Here is an 18,595-nt window from a genome sequence, read left to right on the forward strand (position 1 = left end):
TTGGGCAAATGATAAAAGCGGAGCGGGCAGTCATAGGTCCAATAAACCTTGGTACAGGGTCCCGGGTCCCCGGACGCAGAGTGCCAAGAGAGCCTGCCTCCTCACAGCACCAACGTTGTTTTTAAAAATGATAAGCAGCACTGGTTACCGTGTGGATACGTCATGAGGCATGAGTCACAACAAAACCCAGTATCAGAGCTTTATTAGGAGGAGGGGACAAGAGAACCAGGCTTGGGGAAGAAGCACATGCAAAGGGAGAGAGAGAGAGAGAGAGAGAGAGAGAGAGAGAGAGAGAGAGAGAGAGAGAGAGAGAGAAATAATGGGGGGAAGAGAGAACAGAGAGGAGAGGAGAAGGCATCTGTGTCCAGCTTTTTAAGGATTCCCATGAACATGCGCAGGTGGGCTTATGGAGCTACGCCACGCATGTGCTGATTGCGTGACCACGCCGCACACATAATCACCAGTGCGCACTGATGATGTAAGACCCCTTGCTTAGCTGCTGAACTTTGCATGTGTGGCCATGCAGCTGGAGTGGTGGCAGAACCCTAACACTGGGACCCAAACCTGGGTTGCTGTAAGAGCAGCCAATGCTCCTAACTTCTGAGCCATCGTTTCCTCTTCCTCCTGACCCCCCCCTCCCCCACCCAGAGTGTTTCTCTGTGTGGCCCTGGCTGTCTTGGAACTAGCTCTGTAGACCAGGCTGTCCTCGAACTCACTGAGATCCACCTGCCTCTGCCTCCCTGAGTGATGGGATTAAAGGCGTATGCCTCCACCGCCAGGTCCCCTTGACTTTTTAAAAAAGGATTTTTATTTTACTTTTAATTATGTGTAGGTGTGTGGATATGTGTCCATGAGTATAGTTGCTCCCAGGGGACAGAAGAGGGTGTCAAATGCCCTGGAGATGGGTTTACAGGTAGTTATGAACCACCTGATGTGGGTGCTGAGAACAAAACTCTGGTCCTCTGTAAGAGCAATGCGTTAACCACTGAGCCATCTCTCCAGCCCCCTAGTGTGTGTGTGTGTGTGTGTGTGTGTGTGTGTGTGTGTGTATTTGTGTGTGTGTGTATGTGTATTTTTACATTTATTTTGTTTGCTTGTTTTTTTTCACTTTTGGATTTTTTTTGCTTTGTTTTGTTTTTTGAGACTAAATCTCACTATATGGAGTCTTAGTTGGCCTGGAACTCATTTATGTAGACCATGCTGTCCTCAGACTCAGAGATCTGCTGAACTCGGCCTCCCAAGTGCTGGGACTGAAGTCGAGATCCACCACACTTAGCAATTTACTTACTTTCCTATCTATTTATTTATGACTGTGTGTGTGTGTGTGTGTGTGTGTGTGTGTGTGTGTGTGTGTGTGTGTGTGCTTGTGCCATGGTGCACAAGGAGAGAGAGGTGAGATGGGAGAACAACTTGCAGGGATCAGCTCTCTCCTTCAACCATGTGGGTTTCAAACTCAGGACCTCAGGCTTGGCAGCAAGCTCCTTCACCTGCTTAGCCATCTTGCTGGCCCTTTTCCCTGGCTTTTAATTTTGTATAAATGAATCATAAAGTCTTCTCCTCTATCCCCGTGCCCTGCCCCGGCCTGGCAGTGCTGAGGATTGAACCCAAGGCCTTGCCTATGAGGCAAACACCCCACCACTGAGCTATGTTTCTAGCTCAGTTTGTATTCTGTATCTGTCAGGTTTCTTGCGCTCGGCCTGTGTTGTGCCCAACAATGCCCCTTCACCCAAAAGCCTTTGACTTGGGAGATGCTGGATCTGAGCTTGTCTCTGGAAGGCTCATGTGGCTTCTGGATGGAGAGGGATAAGGTGGGAATAAGAAGCTGGTTGGCAGGCCCACCCAGAGTGTAGATCAAAGCCGTAGAGTGGTTAGACCGTGGGAGGGAGGAGAAGGAAGTACTGGGGATGATGGGATTTGGCCTTGCAATTCCTAGGTTTCCATTGTAAAGGAATGGGTAGGGGTGGTGCCTTTGGCTGAGCTGGGAAGCAGAATGATTATGGGGTGGGTGGTGGATTTGCAATTTAAACATGTTATAATGAAAATGTTATGCTAATGCAGGCCAATCCCATGCCCCATTTTGCCTGGAAAAGTTAGGGTTATTTCTGTCATTTAAGCTAATTAGTAGTATCTAGTCTTGCTGTTGGAAGTGTCCTATAAGTTAATTCCTGGCCTATAATGTGGATCTGGTAGGCATGGAATTGCTAATGATGGTTTTCAGTTTACCCATTTTAAATATCAAGGAGTTGACCGAATGCTCTGGTAAGGGATGGGAGTGTATATTTGACAGTATAGAGATGCTTTATGTCATGGAACTAGGGGCTGGGTGGAGCTCCTGCTTAGCACTGCAAGGCCCTGGCTTTCATCCCCAGTGGGGCTGGAGAGACACTGGACTGGAAAAAAACCCTTAAGGGGAGAAGATTTAATAGAAAGGAAGAGGGTCCCAGGATCAAGCAAGCAGAGACAGAGATGGGAGAAAATGGAAACCGTAGAGAGAAAGGATCTGAGAGGGAGGAACACTCTGCTGTGCTGCGTGCTGCTGCAGGATGGAGGTTTCCCTGTGGCAGTCAACGGAAGTCACCCCTGCGGTGACAACAGCATTTTCAGAGAAGATGGGAGGAGAAACTATGTAGACATAAGAGCAAACAGCTCGCCAGTTGGTGGTGGCGCACGCCTCTAACCCCAGCATTTGGGAGGCAGAGCCAGGCGGATTTCTGTGAGTTCGAGGCCAGCCTGGTCTACAGAGCGAGATCCAGACAGGCACCAAAACTGCACAGAGAAACCTTGTCTCAAAAAAACCAACCCCCTCCCAAAAAAAGTGAGGGAAATGGACAGTGACTTTGGGGGATATATCATAAAAAGGAGACTTCGAGATAACCAAAGTCTATTTTTCCTTTCTTTCTTTTCTCTTTTTCTCAATGTTCAGACTGAACCCAGGGTATTGTGCATGCTGGTGAAGTGCTCTGCACTAGGCTATACTCCCAGTTCTAGAAGATGTCTTTAAATGTTTTTTTGCATTTTCTTGGTTTTTTTTTTTTTTTTAAAGATTTATTTATTATGTATACGACATTCTGCCTGCATGCCAGAGGAGGGCACCAGATCTCATTATAGATGGTTGTGAGCCACCATGTGGTTGCTGGGAATTGAACTCAGGACCTCTGGAAGAGCAGTCAGTGCTCTTAACCACTGAGCCATCTGTCCAGCCCTCTTGTGTGAACATACACATGCCTTAGCACACACGTAGAGGTCAGGGGACATCTCTCCATGTCGTCTGGCTTGGCAGCAGGTACTAACTGCTGTGCCCTGGAAGCACGGACCTGTTCTGAAGCCTTGGGTGACTTCTTGTAGCAGACACTGGAAGGAGTCTGAGAGTTTGTTGGGTGAACTTTGGTTATTGTCTAATGTCCTGGAATCCCACAGAACCAAGAACGAAACCGTGAGGTTTCTCCACTCTTCCAGTAGAGGGAGTACTCTTGCCAGAGCCTCTGGCAGCCAGTGGCTTCCAGAGTGCTTTCCCATCATGCATCTGTGGTGGTTGGCTTGGTGGGAGCCATGGTGTAGAGAGAACCCTCTTTACCGATTCCCTTCTTCAGGTGCAGCCCCGGGAGGCACTGGCACTAGAGTATCCGCAGCTGGATTGAGGTCACTCTAGAAGCTTCCTTTTTTTTTTTTTCTTTAACACTGGGAACAAAGCAGCTATAGTGTTCCTGTGAATAATTCCTTGTATGCATATGCTCATTTTATTCTTTGGTGGAGTGGGGGATGGAACCCAGGACCTCATGCATGCCAGGCCAGCACCCTATGAGAGCGAACCCTCCAGGCCTGTGGGAGGCTTTTGGCGTATACACTCAGAAGCAGGATACTGGGCTTTAGCCTCGGCTTGTCCACCTGCAACTGCCAGGGCTGCCACACACAACCACACACAATGCTGTTATTTACTGTCATATCGTTCTTCAAAGTTGTCATAGGAACACAGACTTGTGATGAGCAGAGTTCATTTTCCACACTCACACCAACACTGGCGTTGCCACATGTTTACAACTTCTCAACCGGATGAGTAAGCAACATGACTTCCTATGGTTTTAATTTGCATTCCTTTGATTATTAGCAATGATAACATTTTGGGGGGGCCCATTTTTGTGGGGGTGGGGCTTTAGACAGGGTCTCTTATTATTTTCCCGGGCTGTGCTGGAACTGGCTATGTAGACCAGGCTGGCCTTGAACTCATAAAAATCCTTCTATCTCTACTTCCTGAGAACTGGGATCAAAGACACCATGCCTGGCTGAGAGTCTTTTTTAAATTAAATTAATTAATTAATTAATTAATTAATTTATTTATTTATTTATCAGAGCTGAGGACCGAACCCAGGGCCTTGTGCTTGCTAGGCAAGCGCTCTACCACTGAGCTAAATCCCCAACCCCTAGAGTCTTTCTTTTTTTTTTTTTGAGACAGGGTTTCTCTGTGTAGTTTTGGTGCCTGTCCTGGATCTCACTCTGTAGCCCAGGCTGGCCTCGAACTCACAGAGATCTGCCTGGCTCTGCCTCTCCAGTGCTGGGTTAAAGGTGTGTGCCACCACCGCCCGGCTGAGAGTCTTTTAATATACTAAGGAAGTGTTGTACCACTCAGCTACATTTCCAGCCCCACAAAACTTCTTTGTATACATTTATTGGCCACTTGGGATTCTGCTATGGATGACCTGGCCTTACTTTTCTCTTACATTTTTTTATTTAAAACTTGTTAGTTTTATGAACATTTTGCTTGAGTGTATGTCTATGCACCACATGTATGCCTTGTGCCCACAGAGGTCAGAAGAGGGCATTGGATTACCTAGAACTGGAGTTACAGAGTTGTGAGCCACCATGTGGGTGCTGGGAACTGAGCCAGGTCCTCTGCAAGAGTAACAAATGCTCTTAACTGCTAAGTCATCTTTCCACGTCTTGAATTATTTCTGGTTTTCTCATTAGAATGTTTTGGTGTGGTTGTTTTTTCTCTAGTTTTTGTTTGTTTGTTTTGAGACAGGGTTTCTCTGTGTAGCCCTGGCTGTCCTGGAACTAGCTTTGAAGTAGACGAGACTGACCTGGAACTCACAGAGATCTGTCTGCCTATGCCGGGATTAAAGGTGTGTGCCACCACTGCTGGGCTCCTCTTTGTTTTATGGTATCTTTGTGTGAAGAGAAATTTCTAACTTTAATGCTGCATTTATCATCAACCTTTTCCCTTATAGTTTGCACTTCTTTGGGTATTATCTTATTTTGATTTTTAGAGATGGAGTCTTGCTGCGTATTCTTGGTTGGCTTGGAACTCTTCATGTAGGTCAAGCTGACCTTAAATTTCCAACACTTCTCCTCCTGTCTCCTGAATGCTGGAATTACGTGTGCCACCACACCCAGATGTTTATTTATTGCTTGTTTGTTTTGTGTGCTTGAGTATCTATGTGCATGCCATGGAATGCATGTGGAGATCAGAAAATTACTTATGGAAGTCATTTCTCTCCTTCCACCATGTGGGTCCTGAAGAATCGAACTCATATCATCATGCTTATTTTACTTGCTGAGCCATCTCATAGACCCTACTCTTTTCTTTCTGAGGGTCTCCTGTAGCCCAGGTTGGCCTCCGACTCTTATGGAGGACTGCCTTAACTCTTGGTCATACTTCCTCTATTTTCCAGAACTAGGATTACAGGTGTGCCCCATCCTGTCCTGCCTGTATTTGCTTCTTAGAGCATGATATTGCTTGAATAATATGCTAGGCGCGATGGGGTACACCTTAAATCCCGACACTGGGGAGGCAGAAGCAAGGGAATCTTTGTGAGTTCCAGACCAGCCAGGGCTACATAGTGAGGCCTGGTCACCAACCAACCAACCAACCAACCAACCAATCAACCAACCAACCGATCAACCAGGGAAGACATCAGTATCAGCTGGGCTCAGAATGTGGTACTGGGTGATTGGGGAGATTAACTGAGAAATTTTCATCTTTTGTTGCTTTTGACTCTGTGTGTGTGTGTGTGTGTGTGTGTGTGTGTGTGTGTGTGTGTGTGTGTGTGTGTGTGTGTGTGTGTGTGTGTGTGTGTGTAGGCCAGAGGACAACTTCTGGAGTCAGCACTCTTCTTCCACCAAGAACTGAACTCTAGTCAGCAGGCTTACTACACTTCAAGTGCCTTTACCCCTGACACAGCACTCTGTCTGGAGTCACTCCGAAGATTTTTTTATTGAAAGGACCTGGACTCTGACTGCAAAGACGCACTGGCCCAAGCTCTGCTTTCTGGGGCTCCCTCGAGAATGCTTGCGGAGTCCCCTAAATTTTCTCTTTTGAGCCTTCCTCTTTCTTCCTCTGAATGGTTATCAGGCTTTCTTAGTCAGCCTAAAAAACATTGGTTATATAGGTTTAGAAAGCAACATTTTTAACCAGAGCAGCTGCAATACGGAAGCATTCCGTAACCTTCCGCTTTCTGGAGCAGATCCCATGCTACACGGTCGACAGTTCAATGTGCATGAACTTTGTTCCATGAGTAGGAGTAACAAAAAGACTGTTCTTTAAAAAAATCATTACACTGATTTATGTGGTGTGTGCAGGGTGGGTATGTGCACAGGCCATGGCACACACATGGAGATCAGAGGATCACGTGTCGAAGTTGGTTTTCTCTTTCTGTGTGGGTGCTGGGGAGAGAACTCGGGTTTTCAGGCTCAGTGGCCAGCACCTTTACCTGCTAAGCCACCTCAGTGGCCACTTTTTCTTTTCTTTATTATTTTATGACACAGGACTTCATGTAGCCCAGGCTAGCCTCAAATTCACTATGTGGCCAAGGCTGGCCTTGAACTTGTGCCACCACCTTCCAGGTGTTGTGATTCTGGACACCACACCAGTTATTCAAATATTGATTACCTTCAGGCTGAGTGTGTGCAGAGTTACACGAAGCAGGTGAATTTCAAGTTTGGAACTGGGTTCCATTCCCAAGATCTCTCATATAGATGCAAATATTCCAGATCCCAAATCCAACACTGTTTTTTTTTTAAATAGTCCTAAGTAAGCCGGGCGGTGGTGGCGCACGCCTTTAATCCCAGCACTCGGGAGGCAGAGCCAGGAGGATCTCTGTGAGTTCGAGGCCAGCCTGGGCTACCAAGTGAGTCCCAGGAAAGGCGCAAAGCTACACAGAGAAACCCTGTCTCGAAAAACCAAAAAAAAAAAAAAAAAAAAAAAAAAAATAGTCCTAAGTATTTCAGGTCAGGGGATTAACCCTGGAGTCGCTAGTCATTGCTTATGTTAGTGCTTTAGTTTTTTTGTTTTTTGTTTTTTTTTTGGTTTTTTGAGAGAGGGTTTCTCTGTGTAGTCTTGCACCTTTCCTGGATCTCTCACTGTAGCCCAGGCTGGCCTCGAACTCACAGAGATCCGCCAGGCTCTGCCTCCCGAGTGCTGGGATTAAAGGCGTGCGCCACCACCGCCCGGCAGTGCTTTAGTTTTGAAACTGCACTATGAGTTCTAACACCCCAGGGCAAGCTGAATGCAAGTGTTCTCCTGTGCAGGCAACCTCTAGTGTGAGCCACCTCCCAGGATGGGTGTCTGGTACACCCCATTTCTTCCTCTGGTCAGATGTTCCCCCCACTGTCCCTCCTTTTCATTTTAAAGGTTTTATTTTTTATTTATGTGTCTGTGTGTCAGTGTATGGGTATCTGTACGTGTGTGATACCTGAGGAGGCCAGAAGAGGGCATTGGATTCTCTGGAGCTGGAGTTACAGGAAGTTGTGAGTCCCTGGTGTGGGTGCTGGGAACAGAACTCATGTTCTCTGCAAGAGCAGCCAGTGCTCTTAACCACTCAGCATCTCCCCAGCCCCCAACGTCCTTTGTAATCTTCAGAGAGCACAGAACTTCACAGCAGACAGGCCCAGTGCCATCCCTTCATTTTCCAGGAGATGAAGAATTATCTCGCTCTCCAACTGCAGGCAGAGCCAGAGTTAACCACCTGGAAAAAACCATTGTCTCTACACCGACTCACTTTCTCTCCATGCAGCCTGCCCCTCAGCCAATCCTTTCTGATGTTCAAGTTCAGACTCATGACCTACCCCAGGCTGGCCCAAGTGCCTTGTGAAGTTAGCCATCCTGTTGGAGGGGTCCACTGGGGAGAGATGACGGCCCAAGGAAGATGTGGTGGGTGAGGAGGGTGATGTGAATGCATGGTCTTGGGGACACAGGATGGAAGGGTAGCAGTGGGTTAAAGTTAACACCAGACAATGATGCAATCAGACTCCAAATGGAGTTAGGTCACTTTAAGAAAGGAGTAGCTGTAATCTGAAGCCTGCTGGACGCTGGGTTGGGAAGCAGCTATTCACTCCTCAGCTTGCTAGAGCCCCTCAGGGTACAGGCTGAGAGGGACCCAGACTTACTTCAGGAAGGAGCTGTGGTGGTGGACCACAGGTAAGGCGGCTCCTGGTCTAGCCTGGGGAAGACAGATGGAAGAGGCCCCTTAGCTAGAGGGACTGGGAGGAGCAGGGGCACCCCAGAGAGCAGAAAAGAGGGGTGCAAAGAGGTGGAGGTAGGGATACAGTAGCCTCTGCAGTTTAGGGACCAGGGTGAACAGATGAGAGGGAAGAGGGAGTTGGGGGACAGAGGGCCAGGATGCTATTATCCCCATATCCCACTGCAGCAAACGGAGAGGCTGGACCGGTTTTGAATGGAGTTGGGGAACAATGTGGTAGTGGTGGGAAGTGAGCTCTGGGTCTGGTCCCAACAGGGACCCCAAAGGGGCTATCATCCTACAGGCAGGGCTCTTCCTGAAGTTGCTTCCACCAGCAGTGAGCAAGGAAGGTGGTCTTTCCTGCAGACCAACCTGGCTCCACTCACTCGGATTGCTGCTTTTCACAATCAACTGGTGCTTATCCCCCCCCCCCCCCCTCCCCGGCAAGGAGCAGCTGGCCCTGCTGGGATGGGATGCCTGCTAGGTCCTCTGTCCAGTTACCACCGATTCTCTGTTACGGAGTGAATGGAAGACAAACGAGGTCACGGCCTCCTGCAAACAATAAGCACCCTTTAGCCTAGCTGGTGTGTGGGATCTGGCTGTTCTTCTGCAGCCTTTTTACCTCCCGGGGAAGCCACAGCAGGGAGTGCGTGGTCTGGGTCAAAGAGACAGGCTTTCCAAGTGCCAGCCACTGTCTGGACCTTAGCTGCCCATCAGTTCAGCCCCTAGGCTGAGGGGGATGGGTGGGGCCCAGGGAGTTCTGGCCCCAGGGCTGGCTTTTCTGGAGTGTTGGGAGGTGCAACTATGGGGTTGTTTCAGGTTCCAAGATTTCAGACAAAACAACAACAACAAAAGCTGCACCGGAGGTGAGTGGTGTAGATGAGCCAGCCAGACTGGACCCCTGGAACAGTCCTTGAGGCAGCGGAGAGGGAGGTGTCCTCCCCTGCACTGTCCACATGTCCACTGCCATGTGGCTGGAAGGCTGCTTGGCTCTGGGAGGAGGGAGCAGTGGAGGAGGAGCAGTGTGTTTGTCTCCCAGCTGGGTCTAATCGGAAACACATGTGCCGGCTCCTATTTGTCTTCCCAGCTCGGATTTGAGACCACAACACCCCAGTTTCTGTGCCTCTTGATTTGGGGCAGGCCTTGGCTCAGAGGGGAGACTCTTGACCCTTCCCCATGCCCTCCCCCACGGTAGCCCAGGAATTTGGCTTGGACACTGCCCTTTGGACAGGATGGCATCATTGTCCCGGTGCCCCTGGCTAGTCAAAGCTGCCTACCCAATCCACAGTTACTGCTCCCAGGACATTGTGTCCTGTGGGGCCCCTGCTGCAGACCCTCACTTTCTGCCCTTCGGGTCTCCATTTCCTTAACTCCTGTGGCTTCGGGTGGAGAATTCAGACATTCCACTAACACCTGACCCTGCTTATAACTCCTGGGCCAGCATTGGACCCCGTGTCTCCCCACGCCTACTATTCCCCACCTCAGCTTCAGTTCTCAGCCTACCCATTTGGTAACAATGATCTGACTTAGACCCTGGAGGAACTCCAGGAGGTCCCATCTGCAAGTGCTTCTCATTGACTTCCTGAATAGGATGCCAAAGGTGACCATCTCCTCCCTTCTGTCAGTCAGTACCCACCCAGAGGGACCAGAGGGACCACCTGGATAAATCAGCCTGTTGCGGCTCCGTCGAGGGAGGCTGCTGCCTCTGATGGGTGGGGCTTGGGGGGGGGAGGGCTAAATCTGCATCACTTTCTCTGTTCCAACGGAAGCTGGGAGGCAGCACCCCTGGGTGAGAACACAGGGGTCCCTAGAATTCCCACTGGGAGATCCGGTGAAGGGTTAGAAAGGAGGAGGCTGGTTGTGTTGGTGGTGCTGTGGAAGCAGGGAACTTTCTCTTGTTGGCCCTCACGGGCTGCAGTTTTCCAGTGGATTATCTGACTTAATTTTCAGGACCTTAGCCAACGATTGCAGATTGCACTCCTGACTCTTCAGATCCAATTTGTTCTGGGAAGTCAGAAAAGTTGGTGATGTATGGGTGGGGGGGTCAAACACATGTGACAGAGTAATGATGGAGCTGAGGGGCACTTCAGGGTGTGTGTGCTGGAGGATGGGTGGGGGACAGCCAGTGGTCTTTTCCAACTCTAGGATGAGCTTTCCTGTGGCCCTCATTCCCACCCCTAGACCTGATTCCAGGGGAGCCCAGGAATGATTCAGGAGGACCCATAGCCCAGACTTCAACTTTGCCCAGTGGTCTCCAAGTGCCAGACTAGAGTCTGGGCAGAAAGGTTGCTGCTTAGGGAGGTGGTGGGATGTGGGAGGTCCCACCAAAAATTAGTGTTGTTTAACCTGCAGGAAGACAGGTTCTGGGGTTAAGAGCTGTTTCCATGCTAGTGGGGTGGGGGTGGGGGGAGAAGAAATGGCCTTCAGAAGAGATGCCAGTGAAGAGACAGCTGAGATCTTCCCAAGCCCTGGCACTGCCAAGGGCTGCTAAGACAATGTCTAGGCAGGTGAGGCTGTGCACACCTGTGACGTCAGCACTTGGGAGGCAGAGGCAGGAGGACCACACATTCAAGGCCAGCCTAAATACAGCAAGACTGTCTCAAAAAAGGAGAGAGAGAGAGAGAGAGAGAGAGAGAGAGAGAGAGAGAGAGAGAGAGAGAGAGAGAGAGAGAGAGAGATTGAAAGATTATATAATTTAACCCTCCTAACAGTAGGAGGGATTTGTTCTTTGGACAGCTATGAAGTCAGGCTTAGAACTGGCAGTGTGGCCCTCGTCCGCACCCTCTTAACCAAGCACTCGGAGTTGTTCTTGGGATGGAAGAATGGGGTTGACAGCATGGTGGCACACACCTGGAATTCCAGCACTCGGGGTGGATGGGGGATGGGCAGCTGTGAGTTCAAGGCTACATAGGCAAGATCCTATCTGAATAAAAAGGGTGAGGGGCAAAGAGACTGGACTGAGTCCTTATCATAGGCTTTTAGCCAGAAAACTTTTGGTGGATAGCAGGGCTAGACCTGATAGATGTTCTGTGAGTCTATAAAGACCTGGGTTCTGCTCCCGTTCTGAGACAGGGTTCCAAATCCTACCAAATGAGCTGGCTGTATGCCTGCAAGGAAAAGCCTCCTTGTGTGTTTGTGCTAGACCAGAAAGCCTGCTGCTGGGTCTTCACTGCTGGGTCTTCACTGCTCTGGCGCTGAGGCTGGAAGGTGGGTCTCCCGATAGGAACCACCGGATAGGAACCACCGTGGAGGCACAGCTCACGCGGCAGGTGCAGGCCAGGGACACCAAGCCTCGGGAAAGTTCTTGTCCCGTCCCGTCTGACTCTTGCTCCTGTGAAGGGTGGGGTGGCAGCGCAGGGTGTGGGCGAGGGGAGTCACTTGTCTTGTCTCCCTTGTAGTCCCGGGATGCAGGCCTTGGTGCTACTCCTCTGGACTGGAGCCCTGCTCGGGCACGGCAGCAGCCAGAATGTCGGCAGCAGCTCTGAGGTCAGTAGGGTGGGTAGGTGTGGGCAGCAGCTGTTCTATACCCTCCTCGGCTGGCTGGCGGCAGAGGAGCCAGCACAGGGAGGCAGTGCTAGGGCCAGGGTGGGCTCTGGCCTTCATTTCTCAGGTCTTGGTTTCTCTAGCAGCAAGATAAGCATTTGCTTCACCTTTCAGGGTATGGAGAAGCCTCCGCTGTATGGAGGAAGTAGGGGTAGGGTCACACAAGGGACAAGCCAGTTGGGTATATCAGCTATAGAGCTGGGCATTGTGGGTTCTGAGTTCGGATTAGGGCTTAGTGACCTTAGACAATACCCTCTTACCTCAGTCTGTTTCCTTACAAGGCCACTATGGCCATTTACTCATTCCTCACCTACTAACCACTTGCCCTCCCCTCCCCCCATTGGAAATGATATGTAGGACCCCAGGCATGATACACAAGTGCTGTATTAACTGAGCCCTACCCACGAACACTTACTCTGAGGTTGGTAGGTGTGGATAGAAATACAAAAATCCCAGCACTCGGGAGGCAGTGGCAGGTGGATTGCTGTGAGTTCAAGGCCAGCCTGGTTTACTAAGTGAGTTCCAGAACAGCCAGAGACACATAGTGAGACCCTGTCTCAGCCCCGCCCCCCACTCCCCACCCCCACCCCGCCAACAGCAACAGGAACCGGAGGTATTAGCATTTGCCCAGCATAAGCGAGAGCATGGGTTTGCTCCCCAGCCCCAGAGACAAGACAAAAAGGAGAAAGCTCACAAAGCTGCTAGCTACTAAGGGAGCAGTGGACACTGAAAAAAGGTGAGAAAACCACAAACTCCCTTCAGGTATGGTCAGAGAAGATGGCTTGTCAGGAGAGACAGGGAGAGTCTCACAGCAGAACTTAGGCAGACACAGAACAGTCTGAAACGGTGAGCAGAGGAGTGTGGTGTGGCCTAAGGACAGGTTTCTCTGGTGATGGTGGTGGGGAGGTCTCCAGAGAGAGAGAAACAGAGACAGACAGGCATACAGACAGACAGACACACGGGGTTGGGGGAGGGAGAGACACAGACAGACAGATAAATGGACAGAGAGACTGTTTGTAGGCCAGAAGTCAACCCAGAGTCATTCCTCAGGTGCAGTCTGCCTTGGTTTCTGAAACAGGACCCCTCCCTGGTCTGGAACACACTGACTAGTCGAGGCTGAGTGGCCGGTGCACCCCAGGGACCTGCCATCTCTGCCTCCCCAGTGCTGGGATTACAAGCATGCCCCACCATGCCCAGCCTTTTTGCGTGCTTTCTGGGACTGAACCCAGGTCTGCATGCTGTCAGGCCAGGACTTTACCAATGGAGCTGGCTCCCCAGTCCTACCATTTTTATTGTAAAGTAGGCCAGGCTTCCCGCTCTCAGGTCACAGGTCAGCCTGGCAAGCCCTGGGTGTTGTCTGTCCCCAGCACAGAGGTTATGTACAGTCAGAGAGCATACACTCATTCCGACCTTAGACTAACGGCCCCCAGCGACCAGAGGACAGCCCCAACCCAGAGGCGACGCCATTCACTGTGCCTTCCCACTGGTCCTTGTATTCTGACCCAGGGCTCCCCAGCCCCCGACAGCACGGGGGAGCCGGTGGAGGAGGAGGACCCCTTCTTCAAGGTCCCTGTAAACAAGCTGGCAGCAGCTGTTTCCAACTTCGGCTATGATCTGTACCGCCTGAGATCCAGTGCCAGCCCAACTGCCAACGTTCTGCTGTCTCCACTCTGCGTGGCCACAGCCCTCTCTGCTCTTTCTCTGGGTGAGTGTCAGCAGAAGGTGGCTGCAGGTGGACCTGAATGCCCCACCCTGAGTCTCCATGCGTACACTGCCAGAGAACAGGAAAGGGTCGGTGGGGGCTGCAGCTCTGGCCAGGTCCTGGCTACACACACACACACACACACACACACACACACACACACACACACACACCTCCTACCACTTTATCAAAGTGACGCTCAATCCTGGTTCCTTAAAAGGACTCCTATCGTGTGCTAGTCATTTACCCAGGTTCTAGGGGTACACCTGTCACAAGTAGGCCCGGGTCCCCCTCACAATAGTGTAGAAAACGATGGGAGAACTTGAGGGAATGCATCCTACCCTTTTCTCTGTAGGTCTGATGCCTTGGCCTATTTTAGACACTTTTCCTAGCAATGCGGTCATTATTCCCGAGGCTCTTTGCCCACCTAGAATGTCTGCAACATCAGCCTCCTCAGCTCTCAGAAGACAAGACTAGATGTCTAACACCCTGGCCTGCTGTGGGTCCCCTGGGCAGTTATGAAGCCTGCCATTCTTTCTCCCCTGGCAGGAGCTGAACAGCGAACAGAATCTGTCATACACCGGGCTCTTTACTACGACTTGATCAGCAACCCCGACATCCACGGCACCTACAAGGATCTCCTCGCCTCTGTGACTGCCCCTGGGAAGAGCCTCAAGAGTGCTTCCAGAATTGTGTTTGAGAGGAGTCAGTAGCCACTCCCTCCCCGCCCCTCAGTCTATGTAGCCCAAGCTGGCCTCTGCTTTCCAAGTGCAGACACGCCATCATGCCTGCCATGTGGCTGCTTTTCTGGCCTGGGTCATCTGTGTGCTCCATGCTGGGGTTCGGTCTAAACAATAGACTGTGTGTGCTCAGGCTAGGCCTGGCACTGGTGGGCAGGAAAGGGCCTGTGAGACCACAAAGGAGCAGAAAGAGGAAGTGGGCTGCGGGAGACAGCAGGAGGGTCTGGGGAGGGCAGTAACATGAAGGGGAAGGCAATGGGTGGAATCCATTGTTCCCTGTCCAGGGTTTGGACAAGCCAGCAGATGTCCCAGCAAGTCAGGGAAGATGCTGGGCAGGAAGCTGGGGTTTGGCAGGCTTTCAAAGTGCTGGCTCAGCTCTCATACACTATCTTTGATCTGCTCCCTCTCAAGAACTTCGAGTAAAATCCAGCTTTGTTGCACCTCTGGAGAAGTCATATGGGACCAGGCCCAGAATCCTCACTGGCAACCCTCGAATAGACCTCCAGGAAATTAACAACTGGGTGCAGGCCCAGATGAAAGGGAAGATCGCTCGGTCCACAAGAGAAATGCCCAGCGCCATCAGCATCCTCCTCCTCGGCGTGGCTTTCTTCAAGGGTGAGGGCTTCCCCACTTGGGCCGAGGGAGGACGGTAGGTGTGTGGAGTGTGCTGGTGAACACGAATGCAGGTGCAAGGCCAGAGGAGGATATGAAAACCATGTGGGCTTGCTTCTCTGCTTATCACCTACAAGCGTCTCTGAACTATGTGACAAGAGAAACGTCTGAGTGGAGCTGGACACAGATCTCTGATTTGAATCAGACCAGGTTTAATCATGGCTGTGCCCTGTGAGTGCAGAGCCCTGTCTAAGTTTCTCCTGAGCCATCTGTCTCCTCAGCTTTCCTGTGAGGAGTATACATCTACTTCATACTTAGTACAATATATACTGTCTTATTCTCATAGCAACCCGGTACCACTCCTGGGCCTGCCCTGTGCTCATGAAACTGCTTCCAGTTACCTATCGACACTTCTAGGCAGTAGTAATGTGTCAGGAGACCCTTCCACAGGCCTCACATGAGGTCTGCTTTATTCAGAAAAGGGCTTGCGGCAGGAATAGTTTGACCAATTTCCCTCTTAAAATGTGACCATCTTACTGAGTAGCAGCAAGAGTGGACGCCTGACCTAGAGGAAAGCCTGGGGCTTCTTCCTACTCCAAGCACAAAGAGGCGAGGAGAGCAGGCGCAACCCAGCCTGTTAAAGGCCACCTTAAACAAAAGAGCCTGGTGATCCAAGTCAAAGTGAGAATACCCACTTATTTTCATCTGAGTTTGTGTGGGGAAGAGAACCGGATCCTGTGGTCTCTGTCACACATGCTGGGACCCAGCAGCTCCTGTGTCCATGACAGCTGAGGTTAGTTTGGCCAGTGGAGACACAATATGGTCCTCTGGCCTTTCCAGTGATGGCAGCTCAGGAAGTTCTGTGTGTTTCCTTCCAGGGCAGTGGGTAACCAAGTTTGACTCAAAAAAGACGACCCTCCAGGATTTTCACTTGGATGAGGACAGGACTGTGAAAGTCCCCATGATGTCAGAACCCAAGGCCATCTTACGATATGGCTTGGACTCCGATCTCAACTGCAAGGTCTGGAGGGATAGGGGGATGGGTGGGAGGGGTCAGAGAGGGGCAGGGTGGTAAAGGAACGGATGGCCGCTGAGAATGGCCAGCTATCTGAAGTCTGCTGTGTGACTTTGGGTAAGTTAGTAATGTTTCTGGGCCTTTCCTTTTTCCTCCTCCTCTTCCTCTCCTCTTCCTCCCTGCTCCCTTCTTTTGGTTTTTCCAGACAGGGTTTCTCTGTGTAGCCCTGGCTGGCCTGGAACTCACTCTGTAGACCAGGCTGGCCTCAAACTCAGAGATCCGCCTGCCTCTGCCTCCTGAGTGCTGGGATTAAAGGCGTGCGCCACCACCGCCCGGCTTCAGCTCCTCTTTCTAGACTCAAGAGCCAAATTCTGACAAGTTGTCCTGAACGTCCACACTGACACTCTGAGACTCTCAGAGTGCATTTGACTTCCCTTAAGTTGTCCTGAACGTCCACACTGACACTCTGAGACTCAGAGTGCATCTGACTTCCCTCAGTCCCAAATCAGTAGTCACTGACCTCTGCTAGGCTACGGTTTCTTCGGAAATCTGACAAAAGGGCCTGAAACAGTAGGGTGTGGTGGCACACTTTAATCCCAGCACTTGGGAGGCAGAAGTAGGTGGGTTTCTGGGAGTTTGAGGCCAGCCTGGTCTATATAGAAAGTTCTAGGGCAGCATAATGGAGAGATCATGTCTCAAAAAAAAACCGACTAGAGAAACAACATTTCTGTATATGGTTGCACGGGGCTCTGCGAAGCCCTGACACTGTCCCCCGGGCCTTAGGGTAAGAACCTCTGTTCAAAGGGTCTGTTTTATTGTTCGTTTGTAGCCCAGGGCTCTGCACAAAGCAAATGCTCAGTAAATGCTGGCAGGTAGACTCTGGGAGGACATTCAACTCCAGCTCCTGAGAACACTAACACTCCTGGTTAGTGTCACCAACCTGACACAAGTGAAGATCATTTATAAGTGGGAACCTCAACTGAGACAGTCCTCCCACCAGGCTGGCCTCGGGCACACCTATGGGCCCTTTTCTTGATTAATGGTTGATGTGGGAGGGCCCAGCCCACTGTGGACCGTGCCACTTCTCAACATGTGGTCTGGCTGGTGGAAAACAAGGCTAACAAGCCTTGGGGGAGTCAGTGAGAGAGCAGTTCCACTGCGGCCTCTGCTCCAGCTCCTGCCCTGAGTTCCTGTGGTGATGAGTGTGACCTGAGAGTTCTAAGATGCAATAAACCTTTCCTCGCCAAGTTGCTTCTGGTTACATTTTATCACAGCAATAGAAACCCCAACCAAGACAAACCACAAGCTAACATTTTTTCATCAAACTTCCATTGGTATTAAGCTGAGAAGAAAACTGTGGAAGACAGCCGTGGACAGATTAGGGCTGAGGCCGGCCCCAGGACTAACTCCCATGCTTCTCTGTTGTTAGATTGCCCAGCTGCCCTTGACAGGAAGCATGAGCATCATCTTCTTCCTGCCCCTGACGGTGACCCAGAACTTGACCATGATAGAGGAGAGCCTCACTTCGGAGTTCATCCATGACATAGATCGAGAACTGAAGACCATCCAAGCCGTGCTGAGCATCCCCAAGCTGAAGCTGAGCTATGAGGGCGAAGTCACCAAGTCTCTGCAGGAGATGAGTATGTTTGAAGACCACTTTGATCCAGGGGCTGGAAATGAGGCTGAGTCTTTCAGCCTTCCACCTTGCTGACAGAACTTTGTAGGGAGGCTCTTGGGTACTTGCTACATTATTATGAGGGAGGGGAACACAGAACCACTGTCCCATCAGATGTAGTGGTCCTTGGTCCTATGAGCACATACCCTTAACAGCCCAGAAGACCGTCTCAGGCCAGGTCTGTTTACCTTGGTTTCTCAGACAGCCTTGCTGGCTCTATGCTCCTGGGTAAGTCCTGGGCCTGTAGTAGCTCAGAGCACCTCATACCCCACAGGGCAAAGCAGTGCTCCACTCCCAGCTTTCTTGAGAATCACCTGACACAAACCAGGACTCTGTGTGTGTGTGTGTGTGTGTGTGTGTGTGTGTGTTGGACAAGGAGGGTTTTAACGGAATCTCTCTCAATCTCTACAGAGCTACAGTCCTTGTTTGAATCCCCGGACTTCAGCAAGATCACAGGCAAACCCGTCAAGCTCACCCAGGTGGAACACAGGGCTGCTTTTGAGTGGACTGAGGAGGGGGCAGAAAGCAGCCCCAACCCAAGCCTCCAGCCCGTCCGCCTCACCTTCCCACTAGATTACCACCTCAACCAGCCTTTCATCTTTGTCCTGAGAGACACAGACACGGGGGCACTGCTCTTCATAGGCAAAATTCTGGACCCCAGGGGCACTTAATGCTTCTCCTCAGTGTGCTCCAGAAGAAAACCCCAGAGGGATGGCTGATTACACATTCCAGGAAGGCTGCCCTATAGCTTCAATGTATCCTTTGCAATAAACGAGCTTTTCCTGAATTTTCACTGCTTTCTTCCTTCTGTTTGGAGCTGTGTTTAGTATGGAGAGAAACTGGTCCTTATGAATTTAC

At 50.8% G+C, this 18,595-nt stretch overlaps 1 protein-coding gene across 4 annotated transcripts; it reads left to right on the top strand.

The window, feature by feature from the left end:
- The first annotated feature begins 8,278 nt into the window (after positions 1-8,278).
- Serpinf1 (serpin family F member 1) lies at positions 8,279-18,524 on the top strand. 4 transcript variants are annotated; one of them, XM_052756048.1, is made up of 10 exons: positions 8,284-8,410; positions 8,755-8,864; positions 9,270-9,316; positions 11,849-11,936; positions 13,500-13,698; positions 14,245-14,400; positions 14,847-15,050; positions 15,926-16,068; positions 17,492-17,702; positions 18,149-18,524. In XM_052756048.1, exons 4-10 carry the CDS (start codon positions 11,856-11,858, stop codon positions 18,406-18,408), a joined length of 1,254 nt encoding a protein of 417 aa, XP_052612008.1. In that variant the 5' UTR covers positions 8,284-8,410; positions 8,755-8,864; positions 9,270-9,316; positions 11,849-11,855; the 3' UTR covers positions 18,409-18,524. The 4 variants fall into 4 exon arrangements, with proteins under 4 accessions (XP_052612007.1, XP_052612008.1, XP_052612009.1 ...); XM_052756049.1 differs by lacking the exon at positions 9,270-9,316; XM_052756050.1 differs by lacking the exon at positions 8,755-8,864 and having other exon boundaries at positions 8,334-8,410.
- The last annotated feature ends 71 nt before the right edge of the window (positions 18,525-18,595 follow it).

This window comes from Peromyscus californicus, unplaced genomic scaffold (assembly GCF_007827085.1).
Source record: "Peromyscus californicus insignis strain IS unplaced genomic scaffold, ASM782708v3 Scaffold_3__1_contigs__length_106647218, whole genome shotgun sequence".
NCBI lineage: Eukaryota > Metazoa > Chordata > Mammalia > Rodentia > Cricetidae > Peromyscus > Peromyscus californicus.

What these genes read in the sequence shown, in the direction of transcription:
- Serpinf1 (XM_052756047.1), top strand. Translation starts at nt 11,856, where the DNA reads ATGCAGGCCTTGGTGCTACTCCTCTGGACTGGAGCCCTGCTCGGGCAC. An exon ending in ATGTCGGCAGCAGCTCTGAG is followed by an intron (nt 11,937 to 13,499) that starts GTCAGTAGGGTG and finishes ATTCTGACCCAG; the next exon opens with GGCTCCCCAGCCCCCGACAG. An exon ending in CCTCTCTGCTCTTTCTCTGG is followed by an intron (nt 13,699 to 14,244) that starts GTGAGTGTCAGC and finishes CTCCCCTGGCAG; the next exon opens with GAGCTGAACAGCGAACAGAA.